Source organism: Castor canadensis, chromosome 11 (assembly GCF_047511655.1).
Source record: "Castor canadensis chromosome 11, mCasCan1.hap1v2, whole genome shotgun sequence".
NCBI lineage: Eukaryota > Metazoa > Chordata > Mammalia > Rodentia > Castoridae > Castor > Castor canadensis.
Genome location: NC_133396.1, coordinates 129,745,007 through 129,770,866, shown reverse-complemented (window position 1 = coordinate 129,770,866; position 25,860 = coordinate 129,745,007). Strand labels below are relative to the sequence as shown.

Genomic DNA, 25,860 nt, shown 5'->3' with positions numbered 1-25,860 from the left:
CACCCTTGTATTTCATTCATGCATTTTTATTTCAAAGAATTGCTGAGCTTTGTTCTGGAAAGCAGGGGCAGGCAGGCAATGAAAGGTAGAAAGGGAAGGAAATGCCAGGCCTGTGTGACCACACCTCAGCCTCCCACCCGCCCTGATGCTGTCCAAGCCAAGGGCAGCTCCACGATCTTCCAGCCTCCTGGGAAAACTCCCAACTGAAGATGTTTACGGTTTACATGGGGAGGAAGTATCCGGATGGAAATAGACCTTGTAAACCAAAGTTAGGGACAAGTGCAACAAAGTCATCTATCTATTCTCTTATGATGAAAGAAGAGCCCACAGGGTGCTGTCTCTTTAACCTGAATAATGTGTGGGTGCCTTTGTTTGTTTATTTTTAAAGACAGATGGTTCCTTCTCACAACTAGGTACTCAGATACATTTCTCAGTCTAGTTTAAGAAACTTAGGTCTTATTCTTGAAAAAAAAAAAGTCTTTCAACGATGTAAAAGAAAGTTGTGCGTTCATAGATTATAAAATCTTTTAGATTATCTTTTCAAAATTCTTACAAAATTCATAGACCTCAGAGATGTCCATATCCCCCTAGAGTTCACAGGTCCTCGCTGAGGAGATAGTGATATTGTAGTAGGATTAGGGATGTGACTCAGTGATAGAGTGTTTATCTGGGATGTGCAAGGCTGTGAGTCTGATCCTTAGTACCACCCAATTCAATTCTCAAACAACTAAAACTCTGCAATAAAGAATAGGAAGAAAGACATCTCACTTGAACCAGAATTTCTTTAATAACGAATTTACCCTTGAATCCTTTTTTCTCAGATGAGTCTAGAATTGTAGAGCCCAGAGTTAGAATTAGTGATGGTCAAATCCAACCTTTGACTCAGGTAGAAGTGACTCTCACAGTGGGGACTTTCTGCTTCAGCATCTCCAGTGACAAACTATGCCAGCTTATGCATCTGTAAATCTCTTCCCATCCTTTCCACTCCCTAACCCTCCCCCCCTACACAAAAATATCGATCTCTGACGGACTCTATACTCAGACAAACCTGAGTTTGTCTTCTGCTTGTTGCGTACTGGCTATGAGAACTGAGGCCAGCCACTTGACTTTGATGAGCCTCAGTTTTATTATGTGTCACTTGCCTCCTGTGGCTGCTATGCAAGACCATGAGGATGAGGACTCACTGGGGGAGTAAAAGCTCAAGGAATGTCAACCCCAGTTACTAAGTAAATCTGTGAGTTGATGTAGCTCATTGTACTGTGACAATTTGTTTCCTTGTTTATCTCCATAAGCTACTTGAGATAGGGCCATCTATTGATCATCCCTGAATTCCTCTGCACTCACCCAGTGCCCAAATGTAGTTGGCATTACATTCGACAAGCATGGGCCCACTGTGCAATGGTTGAAGGAGGGTTGTTCCTTCGTTGGACAACTAATTGTGGGAACTCGTTGTTAGGAAAAGCTAGAACATCTCCATTTATGCCATAATTTGCCTCCTTTTATGTTCCATGGTTGATGCTGCTTCTACCTTCTGGGACAAAACAGCATGTAGGAGTGTAATTCCTTTATGCCTGACAGTCTTTCTGCTCTTTGACAGCCTCATTTATTCTTGCTTTCTCCAAGCTAAACATCCCCCAGTCACTTTATTTCTCACGCAAATGACTTCTTTCCCTCACTATCCCTGGTTCACTGCTGAACAATGGCAGCTCACCAATACCCTTCTTAATGCTCACTACTAGATAACAGAATTGAAAGAAAGAAAGCCTGACTGGAATGGAGAACTGTGTGATTGCTGGCTCCCATTATTAGGATGCTGGACTCTAAGCAGCACTTGGGACTAAAGGTGACTGGAGAGGGCACAAGAGAATGCTGGGTAGCAGAAGGAGCCGGTCTCAGTGAACCACACTGCACACGATCCACATTTGGACAACGGGGAGCTATCCAAATATTTATAGCCAAGGCTAGAAACAGATGTGCAGGGCTGCTAGATGACCAGTGCTGAGCAGTTAGTCAGGGACACATCTGCAGAAAGGGGCAGGAGTTGGGACAAAGATAGGGCTTGACTGATACCCAGACAAGAGCCTGAGGCACTTTCTTCACCCACTCCCCACCCCTTAGATGATCTGGACCTGGATGAGCTCCAGCTGGAGATGGAGGACCCAAAGCCACACCCCAGTGTCCAGTGCAGCCCTGTTCCAGGTGAGATGAGTGTCTGGGGAGCAGGGAAGGGATAAAGGAAGGGCACCAAACCTCCTATATGATCTGCCAGTGCAGCGGGCATGCCAGCTGCCATGCTTTGGGTAAACCTGCTTTGCTTGCTAGAGGAGGGTAACCTCATAATTCTTGGGGTGAAGCTGGTGTTCTTCCCCTTGAGTGGCTACGGTGCAGTGCAGGGCTGGGGAAGTCAGGCAGTTAGAGGTTATACATAAGAGAAAAACTGCTCTCATGGAAAAGAGAAGCAAGAAAGAATGCTCTTGACCCCACTGGTGGGGAAGGGGTGCTGCTTCTGAACACTCCTCGATAAGACCCACATCCCAGACACCTAAGGCGGGCAGGACTCTGAAAGGTAACCTTCTACAGCCCTCTCTGCTCTGTCCCAGGAAGACTGTGGTCTCTCTTTTTCACAATCCTCCAGGGTGGAAAAACTGTATTGTCCGTGGGTAACTCTTACAGTGCTAGCTAACCCTTACGGCTGAAGAAGCCTTTAGAAGCTAACAATTGTGCTGTAAGGAAATAAAGATAATTCCATTTCTCCTTGATGCCACACAACCTAAGATGACTTTGGAGTTAAGAAGTCCCCTCCCTGTGTGTAACATGCTAACGGGCAATGCCAGAAGGAAGCAACATGTGAACCACTCAGCATGAAGAAAAAGCTATGGAAAGTCCACTGCTTCTGTTTCATCCCACCTCCACTTTCCAAGTTTCCATCTTTCTTTGGCTCAGGCTCCGTGACCTTCTGCCCTTGCGCTCACTAAAGCCTGGCATGCAGGCCTGACTGCCCAACACCAATTCTTGTCACTTAGTGACCACAGCACGCCCCCTAGTGTCAGCTGGAGCCAGTGCACTGACCCAGCCTAGACAAACAGGTGGTGTTTTTTGACTTGGAAACTTCATTCACACTGCTACAGAAATTTCATCTCTGAAAACCAGTAGTCAACAGGGATGAGGTAAAAGAGGAAGCTTCAAAAACCAAGGTCCAACTTGAACTTGCTTTTAAAATTGCTCATACGAGTGGTCAAATGAGTTCTGGTACAGCATGTGGAGGAGTATCTATTACACAGGCATTGAAATTTGTTTCTGAGGAACGCAAGGATTTGGGAAAGTGTATATAATTTAACTTAAAGAAAATCAGAAGTTGTATGAATTAAAATTTCATTTTAATTTAAAAATCTATATGAAGGGGCTGGAGGTGTAGCTCAAGCATTCTCTGCCTAGGAAGCATGAAGTCCTCCTCAGTTCAAATTCCAGTACCACCAAAAAAAAAGCTGGGTGCCAGTGGCTCACATCTGAATCCTAGCTACTCAGGAGGTAGATCAGGAGGATGAAGGTAGAGATCAGGAGGATCGAGGTTCGAAGCCAGCCCAGGCAAAAAGTTCCATGAGACCCTATCTCGAAAAAACCTTCACAAAAATAGGACTGGTGGAGTGGCTCAAGGTGAAGGGCCTGAGTTTAAGCTCCAGTACTGCAACAACAACAACAACAAAAGCCTATGTGAATGTATGCAATTTTAAAAAATGGAAGGAAACAGCAAAACAGTTCTTTCTGAGAGGTGAGGTCATAAGCAGTTTTAATTTTTCCATGTTATAATTTCAAATTTTCTATAATTACCTTCTATTATTTCATAATCAGAAAAAATGTTTTAAAAATAGCTCCTACAAAAGCTTCTCAAATTCCCAAGATGCCTAGCAATACATTGAAAACAAGACTGAAGCCAAAGGAAATGAAGTTTATAAAATGTCCAAAGTTACAAGGTGATTTAAGGATAGACGTCAGGGAGCAAGATGGAAAACACCAGGATCTCACTGATCTAGAGTGAAGACAGGTTAGAAAACCCCAGAAGTCATCTGTAATTTTGTTTCCTTACTTTTGTTTGTGTTTTTGTTTTGAGACAGGGTCTCTCTGTGTAGTCCAGTTTGGCCTGGAAATTGCTATGTAACCCAGGCTGGCCTCAAACTCTCAATCCTTCTGCCTGAGTTTCCCAAGTGCTGGGATTACAGGCATGTATCACCCCACGTAGTTGAGTCGTCTGTATTCTGATTACTTACTTTACCTCCCAAATACTGATTAGCTGATGAATATGCAATGTGGCCTGTACCTCTCTCACAGAGCCAGCCTAGTACAATATCAGGGCTCATCCTTAGTTGATTTCCAGTAGAACCTCAGCCATGTAGCAGTTATTATCTGGGCAATCCCTCATGCTGTTGCATCTTGAATCCAGTTATTACCCCTGTTCTGATGCCCTCTCCACTCCTGTAGGCCAGTCTGTCCTATCCATCCTTCCAAATCATGCTCCTTTACAAAGGCCACTTTACTTAATATTCCTTCAGTGCCCGCTGTGCACTATGCTAATTTGTACTGTGTGCAAGTTTGCATGTGTTTCTGTTGGGAAGAAGGTTCACTCCATTTGCAGCAATTTGGGAGAAGAGCTGTGTATGTTCTAATTGTCCCCACTTTCACTCCCAGAGTTCTCTGAGCATGGAGACCAGGTCACCTCTCCCAGAGGGAAGTTCTCTGGTTGGACTCTTGCATTGGGGTTCTCTGATCATCACAGACGCCAACCTTGTTCTAGGACCGTGTCCTGGCTGGCCCTGGGGTCACGTCTGCTCCTCTCTCCTACAGGCCCCTTCAAGCCCTGCGAGCACCTTTTTGAGAGCTGGGGCATCCGCCTGGCAGTGTGGGTCATCGTGCTGCTCTCGGTGCTCTGTAACGGACTGGTGCTGCTGACTGTGTTTGCCGGTGGGCCTGCACCCCTGCCCCCGGTCAAGTTTGTGGTAGGTGCAATTGCAGGCGCCAACACCTTGACTGGCATTTCCTGTGGCCTCCTGGCCTCGGTGGACGCCTTGACCTTCGGCCAGTTCGCAGACTACGGAGCCCGCTGGGAGACGGGCCTGGGCTGCCGGGCCACAGGCTTCCTGGCCGTGCTGGGGTCGGAGGCCTCGGTGCTGCTGCTCACCCTGGCCGCCGTGCAGTGCAGCGTCTCTGTCTCCTGCGTCCGGGCCTACGGAAAGGCCCCTTCGCTGGGCAGCGTCCGAGCGGGGGCCCTGGTGTGCCTGGCGCTGGCCGGGCTGGCCGCCGCCCTGCCCCTGGCCTCGGTGGGGGACTACGGGGCCTCCCCGCTCTGCCTGCCCTACGCCCCGCCCGAGGGTCAGCCAGCGGCCCTGGGCTTCGCTGTGGCCCTGGTGATGATGAACTCCTTCTGCTTCCTGGTAGTGGCTGGTGCCTACATCAAACTCTACTGCGACCTGCCACGGGGTGACTTTGAGGCCGTATGGGACTGCGCCATGGTGAGGCACGTGGCCTGGCTCATCTTTGCAGATGGGCTTCTCTACTGTCCGGTGGCCTTCCTCAGCTTTGCCTCCATGCTGGGCCTCTTCCCTGTCACCCCTGAGGCTGTCAAGTCTATCCTGTTGGTGGTGCTGCCTCTGCCTGCCTGCCTCAACCCACTGCTCTACCTGCTTTTCAATCCCCACTTCCGGGACGACCTTCGGCGGCTCTGTCCTCGCACAGGGACCACAGGGCCCCTAACCTATGCTGCTGCCAGTGAACTAGAGAAGAGCTCCTGTGACTCCACCCAGGCTCTGGTGGCCTTCTCTGATGTGGATCTCATTCTGGAAGCTTCTGAGGCTGGGAGGCCCCATGGGCTGGAGACCTATGGTTTCCCCTCAGTGACCCTCATCTCCTGTCAGCAGCCAGGGGCCCCCAGGCTGGAGGGAAGTCATTTTGTAGAGTCAGAGGGAACCCACATTGGGAACCCACAACCTTCCATGGATGGAGAACTGCTGCTGAGGGCAGAGGGGGCCTTGTCAGCAGGTGGGTGCCCGTCAGTGGGTGCGGGCTACCGGCCCTCTGGCTCAGTCTTTGCCTCACACTTATAAAATGTCCCTCCCCATTCTTCTCTTCCCTTTCTACCCCACCCCTCCTCTGTGAATGATGGCTGCTTGTAAAATAAATACAACCAAAACAACTCAGCAGGGTGGCCCAGGTCCTGTCTCCTTTGGTCTCCTCTCTCCATGGCCACCACCAATGAGTGCTTCTTGGCCTCATTTCCTCTGGGCTTTCCTCAGCTTCACCTTCCAACTGGCCTCTTCTTTGTTAAGTCCAAAGCGGTGGACCAGAGACCTAGGAATTTATTTAAAGGAAATAAGGAAGTAAAAGACAGTGAAGGGGATTGGGAGATGACAGGGCTAGGATCAGGGAGCAATGAGCAGCACAACCTCACACAGAAAGGTCTGGAAGAGGATCACCAAAGTATTAATAGGGTACAAAATATGCTCTGTGTCCCATTAATCTTGACCTGTGCCGTGCAAAAGTGCCTGCTGTTAAAATATGCTTGGGAAGAAATTACACATTATGACCCTCTCTTAGAATCACAGGGCATATTAGTATAATAAAGGTTCTGAGAATTCCTGCAGCAGTAAAACCTATTGAATTTTGTTTAACCGATATCCCCATATTATGTCACAACAGGTTTCTGTTTGCTTGGTTGGTTTTCATGGAATATCTGTTCGTATACCAGAGTACTTACATAGCTCTTTTCCAGGAGGCTCATCTCCATACCACCTCGTGCTACCTGGTGACATTACAAGATGCTTCTAGTCTTGAAAGCTAAAATCCTAGAAGCTCAACCTGGACAGACTCTCTACTCCCCCACCCACCCTGCTTGTCCTAAGTAGGAAGGAGGAGGAGTAGCCTGCTGCTGTGGTCCTAACCTTAGTCAGTGCACCAGGTGGGGCAAGGAGAAGGAGATCCCTATGTGAGCTCCCGACCCCTCCCCACACCCGAGCACCAATGCAACTTCTTTCCCAGCAAGGAGGAGATTCCTGGGTTCTGGCAAGGACACAGTGAAGTCTGTGGCTGTGTGAACCCCTCTGCTCTGAGTTGCCTTCGTATGGTTCTCCATCAGATAGATGTTCCCGGCCACCTCTTTCTACAAGCATGGTTCTCCCTTCTCATCCCAGATCCTGCTTCTCTGTGGCACAAGGAGCCATCAGCCAGCAAAGAGGAGAGATATTTGTATTGTAGGTATTGCATTTTAAGGAGCATTATAGGTAACTGGGGTTCCTGGGTACCCCACAAGGTCTCTGACCCTTCAGCATCTCTCCTCAAGACCTTCTTGCCTGCTTTCCCAAGCAACCGAGGGTCCACAGAGTGCCTCCATTCCACCCCAAGCACACACACACTCAGTCTCAGGGTGAGGGGGTGAAAGCTAAGGCATTCTTATAGATATAGAAGGGGATTCATGCTGATATAAAAAGAGAATCCAAGACTCAGAAATGGGTGAGATTTGTTCCAGAGCACTTCAACATCAGTTGGGTTGGCATTGTAGGACTGAGTCTGGGATTCTGAGCGTGAATGGAACACAGTTCTCCTAAATCAGGTGGTGGTCTTATCTAGGCCCTACCCCTCTTCTCTGCCCCTGCCAGGGTCTCCTCTTGAGGATTCCCTTCTCGTTTTTTCATAGTTTCAAGTTTCTATAGCTTAGCTTCTCTGCTATCTCCCTACTGCCCTCAGTGTCCAGGGGAAAATTCTGATCTAGGTCAACAAGGCTACCTGGGCTGAGTGGAGGAAGGAGGCAGAGATCATGCCTGGAACTTGACATGGTCAATTGTGGCTTGTTGAGTTTCCTGGATTCTTACAACCTCTACTGCTGAGTGTGCTGACTTTAGGGTCCTTACATGGGGTCAGCTTCAGAAGAGGAACACATTCAATGATGGTGCATTTATTTACCAATTGTTTGAGGACCTCTTGGTCTCCCTGTTTGCTCAGGGCTGATCAAGAATCCTCAATTGAAGGAGTTTGCATTACTTTGAGTACTGAGAATTGGTGGTTCTCGTCAGGGAAAGGTGTACTCTGAGATACCTCAGTGATGACAAAATTGTTATGATTTTGGGGAGCCTGACTTCTAGGAAGTCACCCTAGACTCCTTCACTTCCCTGCCAACTACCAGCATGGACTTATTCTTCCCTTTGGAGTTAGGGAGTCAGCCTTGGAGTAGAGTGGCCATGTGTAGGAGTTTTGGCATTCTAGAAACTGTTCCCTACAGGTGGCTTCTTCTATGAGAAGTGGGCCAGTGCTCTTTGACCGAAAGCTTTATGGTGGCACTGCTGACACCTTATTGTCTGCTTCTGAAGATCTGAGCATTAATTGAGACTGGACCTTCTGGTCAGAGGAGAAGTGTGGGGGAAGGGAGTTGAGGTGTTTGCCATAAATTTATTCAAAAGTCTAGTTGATGTTGTATATTTACCCAAAATAAGATTGTACTATAGTTTGTGTTTTGTTTTGAACTGGATTTCTAGCAAGTCAGTATGTTACTCCTTTGTGATCAGTAGAAGATTATGTATGCCTTTGATTAATCACAAATCAAAAACCAAATTGTTCGGTGCACATAAATTCTTCTTTTTTTGGTTGATGAAATCTTCCAACATGTTGTCCCTGGGAAAGAATCCACCCATGGTGGTGAGAATGTGCTGCCCTGGGCTCTATGTGCTGTGCCTTGGCAGCTGGTACCAGCCACAGTCTCCTCTCAGATGCTTTGGAGGAGAACTTCTTATGGTGGACCATAGTTTGCTAAGCACTTCTTCACACACCAAAAAGAAAACAAAACCCTCAGAGCTAAAATTGGAAGGCAATGGATTGACCGAGCCTGGAAGACCTTCTCCTTGTCGCCTCCCACAAACGCCTTCTAGTTTCCTTTTTCCAGGAAAAATAAAAGTTTAAAGAGTAAGGAGGGGAAGCAGGAAAAGCTGACAAGTAGAAGGCCTGAGAAGTGAGGATGGTGGGAGATAGTTAGACTTCTGATCCTTTCCAGGACCATCTTTTCTGACTACCTCTGCTCTGGTTTAGCAAGTTCTTCTGCCCAACACCAATCACCCCTACACCTCTCCTGGGTTCCAGTCCCATGCCCTCTCCAGCCATGTGAAATATAAGAATTGTCAAGATGTAAATATTTGGGTTCTTCTGTATAATAAAGTACCAGTGAAGTACCATGTGTGTCTGTCAGCAACTTTCTGCTTCCCTGGTGGAGCTGTAGGTGTGGTCAGAGGTTGTGGGATGGCTATGAGGGAGGAGTGGTCAGAGGGTCAAGGCTCTGTCTTGACCGTCTTCTGAATTCTGGGGCACATAGGGTGCAGCCAAGGAGGTTGAACTTTGGAGGCATGAGAGTCAATTCCATAAATCCATATCAAAGTGCCCTTTGTGTGCTTTGCACTGGGTAACACAGAATGGACTGAAGAAAGCCCTGAGCAGGTTGGGTTTCCATTCCTCAGCCCCAGAACACCATCAGACCTAAGCCTTCAGTTGGGTTTCCCGATACTGGCAAGCCCAAAGAATCATCTTGCTTTCTTCTTTTGGGGCGAACCTCCTCACCTCTGCCCTGGGACTCTTTTCCTGAGAGCCTTGCTTCAGAGTGGAATTATGGCCCCAAGACCACCAGAGCCCTTCTCAAGGCAGAGAAAGTGGCTGAGTTCAACAAAAACCTGTAATCATGGGAACAAGATGCTAGCCCCAGAATGGCATCAGGGCCTTATCAGCCTAGTGTGAGGCTGTGACTCCTTTCTCTCCCTTTCTGCTTTCCTCTCGCTCTGTTTTCTTCCTTTTGTGCATTTACTTTTTTTTTTTCAATTTTTTTTTTTAGCTGATATATAACTCGACTCCTTTCTGAGAAGACAAACAGTACCTTCATAAACACCTACGCTTTTCTCTTCTTGAGCACGAGCATTCAAATTCCTCCATCCTCCTGACTCAACTGCAGGCATGCCCATTTCCTCAGCTATTCTTGTTAGACTGGGTTAAAAGACAGAGTCCAGGGGATCACTCCAGTAAATATGTGTTTCTTGAAAGGCAGAATCTAAGCAAACCCAAAAGCATAAAGAGAACTGGGACTGGGCCTTGTATCTAAACTCAGAGGCTGTTCTGGATTTGAAGCAGCTCTAGCTGAGTTCTAGCCAGTGGGAATCCGATTAGTCACCCATACCCACCAGAAGCGGCTCCACTGTTTTGTCAGCCTGTTGGTATGTCTATCTGCTTCTAAACCACAATCAACTGCTCCCTCCCACCCCTTTGTTTAAAAAGCTTTAATCTAATTTTTGAATAAGTAATACATTGACATGGTCCAAATAACAGGAGTTTTTTTAACAGTCTCTTTCCCATCCCTGTCCCTATATTCTCACTTCCCAAATTCTCACTTGTATAAGTTATTTCCCATATATACTTCCAGAGGGTTTTTTAAAAATACATATGCAAGCAGTATGCCTACACGTGCTGATTTTTCCTTTTTTACCCAATGTTAGCAAACCACACTTCTGCTTCTACTCTTTTCACCTACTAATATAGCTCAAAAATTTTTCTGTATCATTTTCTTATTTTTTTCTCAGTAGCCTATATCCCATAATATAGGTTTATCATTTTATCTCACCATTGTCCTCTGATGGATATTTGAATTGCTCAATATTTTGCTCTTACAAACAATACTGCAACAAGTAACCTTGTATGTATGCCATTTAGCACATATGTATGTAAAATAAATTCCTAGAAGTAGAATTGATGGGTCAAAAGAATAATTTTAAGTACATCTTTCCTCTATCTCATTGCTTCTTTTGACTTGCAGACTATGTAAACTTCTGCTTACATGGACACACTGTGACAACTATTCTTCCTCAAGGCATTAGTTCCTAGTCTAATTGCCTTGTTTTCTTTTGATATTTCTTAGGGCAATGTCCTGAAAGATTAAGAATCTGACTAGTCAAGCTCCCTGTTGTACACTTGACCAAAGCATGGATCAAGAGCCAAATAAAAGGTACCTGTCCTGGTACACTGAGTTATAGTGTGTAAACAGATATGTTTTGTGGGGTCATAGTGGACACAATGTGACTGTTCATGGCTTCCACTTGAGCAAGGGTTGTGGGCAGGGCTTTCTTTCAAAATGGACAGGGCTGGCAGGAAAGTTCCACCAGGGCAGGGACCCATTGGTCTTATTCATTAATCTATCCTCCATCCTTTTCATAGGGCCTAGCACAAAGAAAATGTTCAATTATTTTCTGCTGAAAAAAAAAAGAATTAAGAAGTTAGCATAAAGAAGTAATTCCCTAAAGATTATTTCCCAGTGTAAAGGGCCCTTTTGGCAAGAGATGCAAATAACACAGAACAGCAAATAATTTCTTGTCCAAACTATAAATCATTTCTATCCCTGAGAATTGTCACTCTGACTCTCCACTCTCCAGGTCTGTCACGCCCTTTGGACATGTCCTTTTTGTTTATAAGAAAGCAGTTATGGGTAGATATTTATAAGGCGAGACAAAGGGCCCCCAAGTTCTCTGATCGCCTGGCTACCAGAGTGGTTAAAATTCCATCACTATATAGTTACTTATTCCTTCAGGGGGGGCAGCAGAGCCATTTTGTGTCAGCCTGCCAGGTAACCACTACCATCCTTCTGGTAACATTTGTTTGACTCTATTTCAGACAATGCCCCCACTGCTCTGTACTGCATGTGGTTCAGATGGGGTTGACTCCACTAGGTTTCTTGAGTAGGAAGTTTACCTCGGCCTTTCAGCTTTCTCTAGTGTCTGGCCACAAACATTGATCCAAGGATAAGCTCTCATCTCAAGTCCTAGGTCCTGGATCTTTGGTGGAGCCCATGGGAAGTACTCTTTCCCAGGAGCTTCTGGGCTGACAGGTGTAAGGCTGCTTTTGTCTGTCTTGCCTTTTGGAGAGAAATGAATCTTGATGGCATTAGTTGAGTGTTTGTACTTGGTTATGCCTGAAAGTACATTTGGACCAGAGATTTTTGTTTGCACACATCTGAGTGTTAGATTTCCAGAACTTGCATGGAGAAGAGATCAGACAAGCTTTTTAAGCAAATTTCTTCCACATCTTCACCCTCTGCCCCTGTGCCCTCTGAGAAAAAAGGAGTGAACCCATTTGTCTTCTTATGAACTGTTAGGGTGGAAGAGGGCAGCTATTGGAGCTTTGATGGACAAGGAAGATTTTCAGAATTGTCGGGATTGACTATCAGGTGTGGATTTGAGCCTGGCTGGAAGGTCCCCACAGGGTAACCCAGCAAAAGAATGCTGAAGGGGTGGGAGGGAAAGAATGGAAGGGCAGGTGAGAAGGTAAGTGAGAAAGTCCACTAGGCACTGCCTGCTTAGAATTTCACAGGTAGCTTCAGAATTGCAGAACTGCCAAATGTCTAAGAAAACTTAGAGAACATCTTTGTTTCATAGAGGAAAAAAATCAAAGGGGAGGAACTTTCCCCTACTCTGGGAAGAACTGAGGAGACAGATGTATGAATATTAGAACAGAATCCTTAGCAGTGATAAGTCAGGCCTGAGTTTGAATCCCAGATTTACCATGTCTTAGGTTTTTAACCTCTCTGAGTCTCAGTGGCATCATCAGTAGAATGGGGACAATAAGAGTAACTACACTCTAAGGTTATTGGAAAGATTTAAGATTTTTCATGTAAAGAGCTTTACTGACAGTAACTCCCAGGTCTAGAGAAAACCTAGATCATCCTCTAGAAGAATATGCCTTTGGTGGGAAGTTTTAGGTAAGAACTCCCAGAGCAGCCCTTTGTCTGAAGCACAGAATTTCATGGTCTTGCATAAAAGAAGGTAGGGGACACAGCCTAGCGGGATGTGGTGTCAGGGGAAGAGGTAAGCAAGAAAGACAAGTACATGAAAGGGTGAAACCCTGGAGCAGGAGGGAGGGTGGGATGAGAGACATTGAATAACCTGTCATCTCTGATATAAACTGAGAGCTGGAGAGAGGGATGGACGCTCTCTGGGGGCCATGGCAGGAGGCAGAGGCGACTTGCCAAGAAGCAAGGAGAAAGTAGAGTGTGTTGTTTCTGTGCATAGCTTGTCCATGTCCACTGCCCAGCCTCTCCTGGCCTTTACTGGCAGCCCTGTGCAATCTGGGACGGCAAGCTGCCCTGCAGCCATCCATCCTGGGGAGCAGGTTCTAAAACCACAGCCCTACACCCCCTCCCTGTCCTTCCTTCCCTCAGGCTGCCCCAACCTAAACAAGACAACCTGGGCAGGGGGGCCACATGCTGGTGGAAAAATACACACTTGGCTGGAAAAGGAACTTTATTTGTATGTGTTGAATTCCCGCAGCAGCCGAAGGATAAATAGCTGGTCCCAGGCTTGACTTAAGAGTCTACCCACAAGGTGGGTGGTAAAATCTGTTCTTATTTAGATAGCTTGTGGGGAGAGGTGAAGAGGGGGCCTGGGGGCAGCAGGCAAGGGGAACTTGGAATCTGCAATGTTTATATGATCAGTCATGGATGTCATCTCTCCTCTTTAATTAGAGGTTTGGAATTGAGAAACTGCTCAGCTTGCTTGTCCTAGGAACAGAGCAGACTGGCAAGTAGGCAGAGGGCAGAGCAGCTTCTCAGGGCCCACCTATGGTCAGACAGCTGTCTCCATCCCCCACTCCCCTGCTAAGTACTCAACAAATGTCAGTCCTCTGCCAGGCCCTGTACTGGGTGCTCTATGTGCATCATTAAATTCAATCCTTACAACAATCTCAGAGTTAAGTACCATCATTACACAATTTTACAGAGGAGAAAACCAAAGTCTGACTGAGAAGAATATTAAGGTCCCACAATTGGTGAATAGTGCCACCAGGGCTGGATGCAGGTCTTCTCGACTTGCATCCATGCTTTCAGTCATTTCCTGTCCTTCTCTGAGTGGCAGATCCTGGGGTTTTCTAATCCTCAGGCATGTCCCTCTGTTCCTTAGCCTAAGTTCTCTGTACTTGTTAAGGCAGAGAGATAGATAGATGACTTCTAGTAACTTTCAGCTCTGGTATTTCTTGTGATTGGAGAACAAAGACCCTTATAGTAACCATATCCCCAGCACCTAGAGCCAGACTAAAGACACACAAACATACTTTCAGTGGGACCCAAGGGCTATGAGGAAAGTCAATCAGAGATAAATGGCTGTGGGCTAGAGAGTACGAGGCTCTAGGGCTGCTTTATGGGATGAGGACTTTCTGAGGCAGCTACATTTGAGTTGAGACCATCATTGGGGGATATAGGAGGCAGAGGAAATGACATACAGGAACGAGTGAGATGCATGTAACAGAATCAAAGGCCAGTGTGAAGGGGATGCAGAGGATAAAGCAAGGAGCGGGCAGATGGTGCAGGGTCTTATGAGTCAGGGAACATTTGATTTTTTGTTGTTCTAATTGCAAAAGGAAACCACTTGGAGGGTTTTTAGGAGAGAAGCCAAATCTGACTTCATTGTCAAGATTATTCTTGCTGCTGTGAGGAGCATGAAGTATGGAGGGTCAAGGATGGTGGCAAGGAAACAGGACAGAAGCCTGTGGCAGGTGAGAGATGACAGCTTGAACTAGAATGTTGGAAGTAGAGGTGGGAATTAGCTTAGAGCTGACCAGTCTAAGTCATAGATTAATGTGCAGGGGGTTTTGTTCTACAGGAGGTGTTCTTTTCCTACAACTATTCCCAAAGTCCAACGTTTTGCCCAGGCTGGCCTTGAACTATATTCCTATCTTGGCCTCCTACATAGCTGGAATTATAGGTATGCACTATCACTCGTGGTTTTATTGTGCTTTTGAGAGATGTCTTACTACATAGCTCAGTCTGGCCCCAAACTCTTGATCTTCTTGCCTTAGTCTCCTGGGTGTTGGGTAACAGACATGCACTTCACCCAGATCAAATATTTTAACATTCTGACTCTAGCCAGTTCACTCCCAGAGACACATTTAGGATAAACACACTCAACATTAAGTAATTATTTATTTTTCCAGGTTAAAAAGATTTCAAAATACATATATACAAGATAAATAAAACAAACTACACTAGAGAATCACTGAAGAGCAGAATACATAAATACACAGTGTTTTTTTGTAGGATACAAAAAAACAAAAAAAAAATTCAAGTAAGGTAAGTAAATGAGGCCACCTTGTCAAAAAATACATTAACTAAGATGGACCAGGACAAAATCCCTGAACATCAGAGTGAAATTTCTTTTCTACGCCTCCTAGTGGCCTAGCCTTCCTTTTCTGCGTTGAGTTGTGTACTTCGGAGTCACTGGTCTCTGGTAAATTGTCAAGTACTTCCTCCTCATCAGCCTAAAAAGGAAAGAGAGTGAAATACAAAGTTCACACAAATACCAATTGTGGGGGTGGGGTGTGTAGGAAATGAAGCACTCTAATATTATTTTCACATACTTCATTATAAGATTTATATATTGCAATTTTTTTTCTTTGGGTACTGGGGTTTGAACTCAGGGCTTTAAGCTTGCCAGGATCTATCACTTGAGTGATACCTCCAGCCATATACTACATTTTGTGTGAGGCATTTCCTCTAAAAGTATCTTTCTCAGTTTTGTGTATGTTTTAATTTTTTTCACAATACATAACTGCAACTAAACTCAATTTGAACTGAACTACGTTGAAACTCAGCAAGAAGTGAATGCAATTTATATTTTGTTAAATAAAAAAATTATCAACTTAACTTGGGAAGTTTTTCCTTCTCCTTTCTTCTATGAATGGTCCCATAAGACATATAAAATTTCCCCCTCTACTTGTATCTTCTATTTCTGCAACTAGTCCCTGCAAATATGGTCCTTTCTCAGTGTGAAAAAAGACAATCCAGAAGAAAGAATCTGAGTTATTTCTCCTCTATCCCCGCTACGCTACGCTTAAGAATACTGAACAATATTAACCAGATACTGCCTGCCCTCTAGTGTTACCAAGAGATGACAACTGCTGGGAAAAATCTACTGTTGGTTGAGTTAATGAGGTTATTTAGCTGAATAATTATTAGTTGGTTACAGTAGGAGAAAAAGATCAACTAGTCATTCTGGAGTACAGTACAAATTTGGCAACTTTAGTAAGCATCATTTATACATATGTACTTAATGAACTAATAATAAGAGCAAATATCATACCCTCTGTTTCTGTCTTGCATGCTTCTCTGTCCATTGCCTGGCATTCTTGAGGAAGACTGGCTTATTATATTTAAATTCTGATGACTGAGATGAAATCAAAGGGAAGAGTTAATGAAGAAGCAGTGATTTGCAATGACAATCTCCAGCTGCCACAGTGTTAAGAGGTATAGAGAATGTAGGCTGTGTGCTACAGAGGAGAGGGGGATACTTACAATGTCAGCCATCAGTGGGTCATCAGGGTTGGGCTCTGACATGAGCAGCTGAATAGAGGTCAACACAGTAGCTATGTTGAGTGATGGTCTCCAGGCACCCTATATACAGATAAGTAGTTGCTTATATATTAAGGTGACACTGTAATTCAAGTTTTATAGATGAAGAAAACAGAATGCCAAGCTCAACACTTTACCCACCACTCACTTTCGGTGGCAATTTGAGAACATCTAGACAAATCCTTCCAGCAGAATCAATGTTTGGATGATAGATTGGAGTCAGAAATCGGATCTGCGGAGGTTCAAATGGGTACCTTTGAATATACAGGACAACAGGAAATTACTATTTTAAGATCGATTCTACATTTTAAATAGTTTCCTAGTCACTAATGGATGTACCAGGAATACAGCATTTGGAAGACAAACATTCTTTCTTCCCAAGTTTATATTATAAAAATTAACCAACAATCAAAAAGTTGAAAAACAGTATTGAAAACACTCTTATACCCCTTGCCTGGATTCAAGTCATTTTAACTTCTAAATTTTTCAAAGACTTCTAAATGTCTCCTAAGAATTAAGACATTGTCCTATGTAAGTATAATACCATTATATCTATGAAAAAATTGAAAACATTTCCCCAATATCATTTACTATTCACATTTCCTTAATTGTCATCCCCTCTCCCTTTTTTCTTTGTGGCATTGGGGTTTGAACTGCAGGCCTCACACTTGCTAGGCAGGTGCTCTACCACTTGAGCTGTTCCACCAGCCTCCCTCCTCAATTTTTTTATAGCTGGAATTTTCAAAAAAGGATGTAATTAAGATTTATACACTGCATTTGGTTATTATGTCTCTTTCTATAACAACACATAAGCTTTGAAAAATTCCCAGTTTTTTTCAGAACCGATGCTCAACAGTGATTATTAACGTCAGGATTTTGACAAGTTTGGCCAGAATCTGATCTGGTAAATAGTTGTCTACATTTCAACACTTCCCCATTCTGCACAAAACTATAACTATCACTTACCCAATTAGCGCTTTAAAGGGGACTTGAATTAAGGAGCCCTAACACTGAGATGGAAAGTAGAATGGTTTCTAGGGGCTGAGAGGAAGGGGAAATGGAGTTGATGTTTAATAGGTATAAAGTTATAGTTTGGGAAGATGAAAAAGTTCTGCAGATGTAGTGACGGATGCACAACAATGTAAAACATACACTTAAAATGGTTTTGTTATATAAAGTATGTTTTTTTTCTTTTTTTGGTAGGACTGGGATTTGAGCCATACTTCAGTCCATTTTGCTCTGATTATTTTGGAGATGAGGTCTCATGAACTATTTGCCTGGGATGGCCTGGAACTGTGATCCTCCTACTCTTCTGATCTCAGTCTCCCAAGTAGTTGGGGTTACAGGAACTACCTGGCAAATATATGGTATTTTCTTAACCACAATTTAAAAAAAAGAGGCGGGAGTGACACCTCAGCTTATGATCTAGCCCATTCTTTTAGAGAAGGAAAGTGAACTCTAGAGATAAAATAACTTGCCACATTAAGTCTTAAGACTAGGATTAAAATCCAGGTCCTTTAACCCCTATATTTAATGTTGTATCTATACATTTTTCTGTTTTCCAATAACTGTTCTACCTTATAGGCTGAGAATCCAATTCATACTAACCTCTCAGGAATGATAACTTCCAGCTTGAAAACACCTTTCTCATAAGGTGTATTGGCTCCACCTAGTATTTCTTAAATAACAGGAGAAGAGAAAAAAGGAAAAAGTTAAAAGGGAATCAAATGATTTGAATTATCATACTAAACAGATCTAATAAGGTCTACAGTCCTAGTAGAGAAACTAGGTCTAGGCTAATAATTCTCTCTTAGGGCTTTAACAAGTCTTTACACAATGCGCCATGATGCTAATGTACCCCCTAAAATTGTGTCAAACAAAGGTCATACAGATCTAAAACAGAAGCTGAAAAATGCTGGCCACCAGACCAAATACAACCTACAGATCTGTTTTATTTGGATTGCAAACAATTTCCTGCCTGGTTTCATATATCTCTATTTGAGATGGTCATCTTTGATCTAAACACTGCTTCAGAGCTGATGTCCAAATCTTGATTATAAATCAGCAAAAAGTATAATAAAATGTCAAAGCAGCCAGGCATAGGGGCTCATGCCTGTATCCCGGCACTCTGGAAACTGAAGTAGGATTGTGAATTCAAGGTCAGTTTGAGCAGTGCATTGAGACCTATCTAAATAAAAAAACAAAGTCAAAGAAGTAGAAAATGTCAAGGAAATTTATGAACATAAAGAAATTAGGGTAGAAAGATAATAAGGCATGCTGACCTTACACTGTGTACTTGAAGAACAAACAAATGTTTGCATTTCAGCACAAGCTTCAATAGGTTTACGACTGTCATCACAGGCATGACATGATACGTACGAGCTCGGAGGTCATCCATTTGGTCCTTTTCCTGCCAGCATGTGATGCCTGGGGGTGGCTCTGTGGCTAACATGTGCAGTTCCCTCTTCAGACGTGAAGCTCTCTGCATGATCCCTAAGTAAAAGGAACCACACAGTTTAGCTCTCCACACCAAGGGCTGTTGGGCTGTACCAGGGAAGAAAAGGAGCAAGTGTGAAACAGTCAGCAACAGTGACTGGACTTTTCAGCACACAGCTTCAATTTAAGTGAATGACAGGTTCCTTTTATTAATCTCTATACTCCTTGTGAACTTTGTTTTGTGATGGTACTGGGGGTTGAACTCAGAGCCTCATATTTGCTAGGCAGACACTCTACCACCAGACCCCTCTTTTTTTTTTTCATTGTTTCTTTGGATTGGTAGCTTTATGCCTGGGCTTTATTTGTGCTGCCCTGGGTAGCTGGGATGACAGACATATGTCACTATGCCCAGACATAGATTGAGATGAGGCCTCAGTTAAGCCACCTTGCTTTGCTCCTTGTAAACTTTTTTACCCACTTAAGCAAATAAATTTATAAGAATAAAAAGTGTAAAAAAAAAGTACAGACTTAAAATTAATGTTTGTTTTAACCAATAAAATATAAAGTCACAAGGCCAGAACCTGGGCTTGATTTTGTTCATTATTATGTCCCCAGCTTGCCTGGCACAGTTGAGGACCTTGAGAAATAACAGCTATGTGAGGAAATCTACACATGCTTTATGACAGCAAGAATGATACAGAAACAGTCACACTTTTATGAACTGATTCTAAAATTCATACACAAGAGCAAAGGTCCAAGAGTAACCAAAACATCCCCAAAGGAAAAGAACAAGGTAAATAAGCTATAGTAAAGCATATTGTTCATCTTAAGTCTATGTATAATTTTTATTTGCCAATTATACTTCAACAAAGCTGGTAACAGTTTGAATAAATAATGAAAAATAAATAATTCCAACAGTGGGGTATTGGCTGAAAAAAAAAAAGTGTTTGAGACACTTATGTCTGAAGTCCTCTCCATGTTGTATGGATTCCACATCTTAATTCTTTGGGGAACCCAACTCCTATCAATTAGCCCATATATGGGGCTGGGTGGAGTGGTACATGCCTGTAATCCCAGCACTGAGGAAACAAGTGAGAGGATTTCAAGTTTGAGCCAGATCCTGTCCCGAAAAACCAAAACCAAAAAAAAAAAAACAAAAAAACAAAAAAACAAAGCCAATTAGCTCATCTTTTTCTAGTACTTTCAATCTTTCCTTGTTAGCCATTAACATTCAAATATGCTCAAAGTCTCTTAACTAAAATAAAAAAAACACATAAGCACTCAACATCATTTTCAACTCTAGCTCTCCCTCTAGCAATCACCCTGTCAAAAGATACCAATACTTCGTATTTGACATGTACAGAAGACTCTGTATCCATATGTATATGGTTCCAAGAGACCGCCATAGAACAAAAGCACAAATGCACAGGAAGCTCCAATTTACCTGCATTGTGCGAACAGAGGGTCTGAGAACACAGAACTTGACAATGCATGGAGTAGGTGACTATATTACAGTCACAAAAATTATTGTTGTACACATTAATAATGCTCACCCCAAACTCAGTGTTATTTCTTCTTCATTATCTTGCATCCTTTTCCCCCTAACGTCAGCCGACTTCTGGTAAAGACATGCTGTCTTTCAACAAATCGCTTCTGGGCACTATTTGCTTTTTGGGAGGCAGATTCCCATAAAACAAAAGGTAAGGAAACTCTTAGCAGATCACACGATTTAAACGCAACTGCGGACAACATGGGACTGAGAGCATCTGCTCACCAACTGAGCAGAGTAATGCATGTGCAGGAATCTAATAAAACTTTTGCTTTTGAAATTTCTTTTATTTATTTATTAGACTATCTGCTGCAATCCCAGCATTTGGGAGGTGGGGCAGGATGATTTGAGGTTAAGAGGACAGCCTGGGCTATATAGCAAGACCTGTCTCAAAAAAAGAAAACGTCACCTTTTAAAGCGAGGGCTCCAGATATGAAGCCACACAACTATAACCAACTTGTCTTTGACAAAGGAGCTAAAAATATACGATGGAGAAATAGCAGCCTCTTCAACAAAAACTGCTGGGAAAACTGGTTAGCAGTCTGCAAAAAACTGAAACTAGATCCATGTATATCACCCTATACCAAGATTAACTCAAAATGGATCAAGGATCTTAATATCAGATCCCAAACTCTAAAGTTGATATAGGAAAGAGTAGGAAATACTCTGGAATTAGTAGGTATAGGTAAGAACTTTCTCAACGAAACCCCAGCAGCACAGCAACTAAGAGATAGCATAGATAAATGGGACCTCATAAAACTAAAAAGCTTGTGTTCATCAAAAGAAATGGTCTCTAAACTGAAGAGAACACCCACAGAGTGGGAGAAAATATTTGCCAACTATACATCAGACAAAGGACTGATAACCAGAATATATAGGGAACTTAAAAACTAAATTCTCCCAAAACTAATGAACCAATAAAGAAATGGGCAAGTGAACTAAACAGAACTTTCTCAAAAGAAGAAATTCAAATGGCCAGAAAACACATGAAAAAATGCTCACCACCTCTAGCAATAAAGGAAATGCAAATTAAAACCACGCTAAGATTCCACCTCACTCCTGTTAGAATAGCCATCATCAGCAACACCACCAACAACAGGTGTTGGCGAGGATGCGGGGAAAAAGGAACCCTCTTACACTGTTGGTGGGAATGTAGACTAGTACAACCACTCTGGAAAAAAATTTGGAGGCTACTTAAAAACCTGGACATCGATCTACCATTTGATCCAGCAATACCACTCTTGGGGATATACCCAAAAGACTGTTACTCCAGAGGCACCTGCACACCCATGTTTATTGCGGCACTATTCACAATAGCCAAGTTATGGAAACAGCCAAGATGCCCCACCACTGACGAATGGATTAAGAAAATGTGCTATCTACACACAATGGAATTTTATGCAGCCATGAAGAACAAAATGTTATCATTCGCTGGTAAATGGATGGAATTGGAGAACATCATTCTGGGTGAGGTTAGCCTGGCCCAAAAGACCAAAAATCGTATGTTTTCCCTCATATGTGGACATTAGATCAAGGGCAAACACAACAAGGGGATTGGACTTTGAGCACATGATAAAAGCGAGAGCACACAAGGAAGGGGTGAGGATAGGTAAGACACCTAAAAAATTAGCTAGCATTTGTTGCCCTTAACGAAGAGAAACTAAAGCAGATACCTTAAAGCAACTGAGGCCAACAGGAAAAGGGGACCAGGAACTAGAGAAAAGGTTAAATCAAAAAGAATTAACCTAGAAGGTAACACCCACGCACAGGAAATCAATGTGAGTCAATGCCCTGTATAGCTATCCTTATCTCAACCAGCAAAAACTCTTGTTCCTTCCTATTATTGCTTATACTCTCTCTACAACAAAATTAGAAATAAGGGCAAAATAGTTTCTGCTGGGTATTGAGGGGGTTGGGGGGTAGGGAGGGGACGGAGTGGGTGGTAAGGGAGGGGGTGGGGGCAGGGGGGAGAAATGAACCAAGCCTTGTATGCACATATGAATAATAAAAGAAAAATGAAAAAAAAAAATAAAGCGAGGGCTCACTTGCACACACAATTGTGGCATGGTCACCAGTTTCAGATCTGGTTCTCAGCAGTGAAGCTAGATTCAGTGGGGCCAATATACTGATTCATGCCAGCTCACTCACAAAGACTTCAACTAGCCAGAAGGCTAATTAACTTGTAAAAAAAAAAAAAAGTGGTAAAAATTTCATTTCCCTGAGTTATATCTACTTTCTAATAATAATGGAGGATTGCCTGGTGGGCAGACTGTAGAGTATGTTGGACAGTCATTATTTATTATTATTTATGATAATCTCAACTTTGACGTGTACATTTTAACCAAAAGGATATGTTCAAAGGAGACTAAATTTGTGTATTGATTGGGTCCAGACACTCTCTTGAACCCTGCTAAAGACTAATTTTAGTCCTTTTGTTCTCTCACTTTTCTTTAAAGAGGAGAGCCATCGTGGTCTCACTGTTAGCGCACTCTTACAAAAATATTTAAATACATAAGTAGAATTAACAATACTATAGGTAAATTTATATATTAAATAGTACCAATTACACAAACTCTTTCATATTAATCACTCTCTACATTATGTATTGCCAAATTTCCTTTTTTTTTTTTTTTTCATTTTTCTTTTATTATTCATACGTGCATACAAGGCTTGGTTCATTTCTCCCCCCTGCCCCCACCCCCTCCCTTACCACCCACTCCACCCCCTCCCGCTCCCCCCCTCAATACTCAGCAGAAACTATTTTGCCCTTATCTCTAATTTTGTTGTAGAGAGAGTATAAGCAATAATAGGAAGGAACAAGGAGTTTTGCTGGTTGAGATAAGGATAGCTATACAGGGCATTGACTCACATTGATTTCCTGTGTGTGGGTGTTACCTTCTAGCCAAATTTCCTTAGCCATACTTCTATGTGTGTGCTGGGGACTGAATCCAGGGCCTCTGGCATACTAAGCCCTTGCTCCCCGTTGAGCTACACTCCCAGCCCCCTTTAGCTACTCCTTTAAAACGATCCTCGCTCTCTCACACGCTCTTTCTTTTGGTGGGACTGGGGCTTGAACTCAGGGTTCCATGCTTGCAAAGTAGATGCTCTACCACTTGAGCCACACTTCCAGCCCATTTTGCCCTGGTTATTTTGGAGATGGGGGGTCTCAGGAACTATTTGCCCCGGCTGTCCTCAAAACTGGATCCTCCAGACCTCAGTCCCCCAAGTAGCTAGAATTACAGGCTTGAGCCACCAGGGCACCCAGGTACCGTCATGTCTTAGAGCAAGTCACATCACGAATTACCTTTGATATACATTATGTTTACAACTTTCTCAGTCACTGGGAACTAACTACAAAAACAACCACGCAGGAGTGTAAATCGCACCTTTAGATAAAATGAGGACGCAGTGGAAAGGCGTGGCAAGGGGACTGGAGCAGAGCAGAGAAACAGTGAGACACCTTCTCTCAGGAGCAACCAGCAAACACCGGTAAAAGCAAGCCCTTTGCTCAAAGGCCATCCGTTGCTGCGAGGGGCCGGGCACGGTGGTGCAGGAGAATCGTTGTGTTCCAGGCCAGCCTGGGCTACATGGTGAGACCTTGTCTCCAAAAAACCCAAAACCCCGCAAAAACAAGCCCGAGAGTTTGGGTCCCGGGTTTCCAGCCTCCCACCGACTTCCGCGTCCCGCGCCTGGACGCCTCCCGGCTGCCCCTCTCCGCGTCCCGTTAGCGCGGACCCCCGGGGCCAGGTCCCTAGGGGTCCAGCCCTACAGAAAATGTAGTTATTAACGAACGGACGTTGGAGACCGTCAGATCTCCAATGCGCAAACAGCGCACTCTTTGCGAAGATGCTGTCCGCCAGCCGCTTCTCCGAGAAAGCGCCATGTCCGGCAGAAACAGGCCTCCCTCCCTCCCCCCACACCCACAGTGACCTCTCCCGGGACATTCTCTCCGGTGGGGACCGCAGAACCCGTCTCCTCACCTGCGTGATCCCACCACACCCCGGCACAGCGCGTTTACCCACCGGGTAGCGGCGTCTAGCGAGCGCGGGCGGGCGGCGTGACCCCGCCTCCTGCCCCTGGAGGGTTGTGATTGGCCCACAGGGAACGAGCGCACGCATCTATTGGCCAGCGCTCTGCGCCCACTTCCGCTCACGAGGCATTCAAATCGGCCGGCGCGCTCCGCTGAGCGCCTTTCTTGTCGGCCGCTCTTATCCAGATGCCCTGCGGCGCCATCCCCGCAGCGCGACCTGGCACCAGCCGCGCTGTTCCGAGGTCGGCTCTGTATCCCAGAGCTGGAAATAACCTCACAGTAGGAGCAACGAGAGGAGCCTGAAATCTGGAGAAGGGACTATGATAGCTGACTGCGTGCGTTTTAAATGTTTCGATAGCGAAGACGTCACTACGTCACATCGAAGACCCGAGGAGGAGCGCTGAGGCTGGGCGTGGTGCAGACTCCTGTAATCCCAGCTTTCGGGGAGGTGGAGGCAGGTGGATCGTGAGTTCCAGGCCTGCCTGGACTACATACCAAGAAGCATTAAAAAAAAAAGTGTCAAAAAAGGTTAAAATTTAGCTCAATTCAGCATTCTATCCATTACAATTCTGAAGAACAAAGTGGGTAGAGACTTCCTGCATCACAGGAAGTGGACAGTAGATATCATTTATTATGACTAGGGCAAAAGGGATCTTTTCAGTAGATAACATTTTCTCTTTCTTCCCCCCCCCCCCCCCCCGCAGGGAACCAACCCCTGAGCCTTGTGTGTGCTGTGCTCTCTGCCACTGAGCAGTCAATGACTTTCCTCTCGACAGGTGTGTTTTCTGAATAATGCAGTGCTATTTGCTCTTTGGGGAGGCCAACCGTGACTTCTCAGGGCTGTCCCTGCTGCTCCTTGAGTGATGAAGGGATGGCTCAGACCTGAGAATCCCGAGGACAGATCTGGAACTTGGCTGGGCTATGGGAATCCTGTGGACGGGACCCCAAACCAAGCGACCAGCCCTCCTCTCTCGCCGCCTTTACTCCCACTGCCTGTAGCTCTCCTCAGCTCTTGGTGTACCTGTAGAGTGGTGGCAGAGGAGCAAGGATCCATCTTTTCCTAAATTTACTTGTAAACCAAAATGATTTGGGCTGCTGCAGGGGTTTCTACACTTAGTCCACACTGGTGTCCATAGAACCTGCTGGTAGGTTTCCTCTTCTCCGGAGACCTCACACATTCACTAGGATTCTGTCTATGATTCTATCTTGAGGTTCCTCACTTTTGTTGTAGGACTGAACCATCTAAAGTAATTTACAAAATATTATGAGAACTTTGTTTTATGAAATTGTGAAACATAAGGAATCCTGTTACTGTCCAGTCTAATTTCTAGTTAGTTTTTGGGGTTTTACTTTTATTGTTACTCTATTGCAGTGAAGTGTTTTCTGAAAATCTAAACATTGATCTACCATCTGATCCAGCAATACCACTCTTGGGGATATACCCAA

The 25,860-nt window shown here is 44.3% G+C and overlaps 2 protein-coding genes across 5 annotated transcripts in view; one reads left to right on the top strand and one right to left on the bottom strand.

Annotated features, from left to right (window-relative positions):
- Lgr6 (leucine rich repeat containing G protein-coupled receptor 6) overlaps positions 1 to 9,204 on the top strand; it is a 115,166-nt gene extending 105,962 nt beyond the window's left edge. For all 4 annotated transcript variants that reach the window (XM_074048635.1, XM_074048638.1, XM_074048634.1 and 1 more), the window contains 2 exons: positions 2,119 to 2,199; positions 4,840 to 9,204. In XM_074048635.1, the coding sequence (XP_073904736.1) occupies positions 2,119 to 2,199; positions 4,840 to 6,095 (1,337 nt within the window). In that variant the 3' untranslated portion in view covers positions 6,096 to 9,204. The remainder of the gene's footprint in view (positions 1 to 2,118; positions 2,200 to 4,839) is intronic.
- Positions 9,205 to 14,960: 5,756 nt separating this feature from the next.
- On the bottom strand, positions 14,961 to 24,457 carry Ube2t (ubiquitin conjugating enzyme E2 T). Its single transcript, XM_074048981.1, has 7 exons — positions 24,365 to 24,457; positions 18,779 to 18,892; positions 18,008 to 18,077; positions 16,548 to 16,653; positions 16,343 to 16,441; positions 16,131 to 16,214; positions 14,961 to 15,309 (listed from the first exon to the last, which is right to left on the bottom strand). The coding sequence occupies exons 2-7, from the start codon at positions 18,885 to 18,887 to the stop codon at positions 15,160 to 15,162; spliced, it is 618 nt and encodes a 205-aa protein (XP_073905082.1). The 5' UTR covers positions 18,888 to 18,892; positions 24,365 to 24,457; the 3' UTR covers positions 14,961 to 15,159.
- Between the last annotated feature and the right edge of the window lie 1,403 nt (positions 24,458 to 25,860).

Bases quoted from the DNA above. Each gene is read 5' to 3' on its own strand.
- Ube2t (XM_074048981.1), bottom strand. From the start codon at position 18,887: ATGCAGAGAGCTTCACGTCTGAAGAGGGAACTGCACATGTTAGCCACA. The intron at 18,078-18,778 runs GTACGTATCATG...CTGTTATTTAAG, and splicing joins AATGGATGACCTCCGAGCTC to AAATACTAGGTGGAGCCAAT. The intron at 15,310-16,130 runs GTATGATATTTG...TTTCCTTTTTAG, and splicing joins ATGCAAGACAGAAACAGAGG to GCTGATGAGGAGGAAGTACT.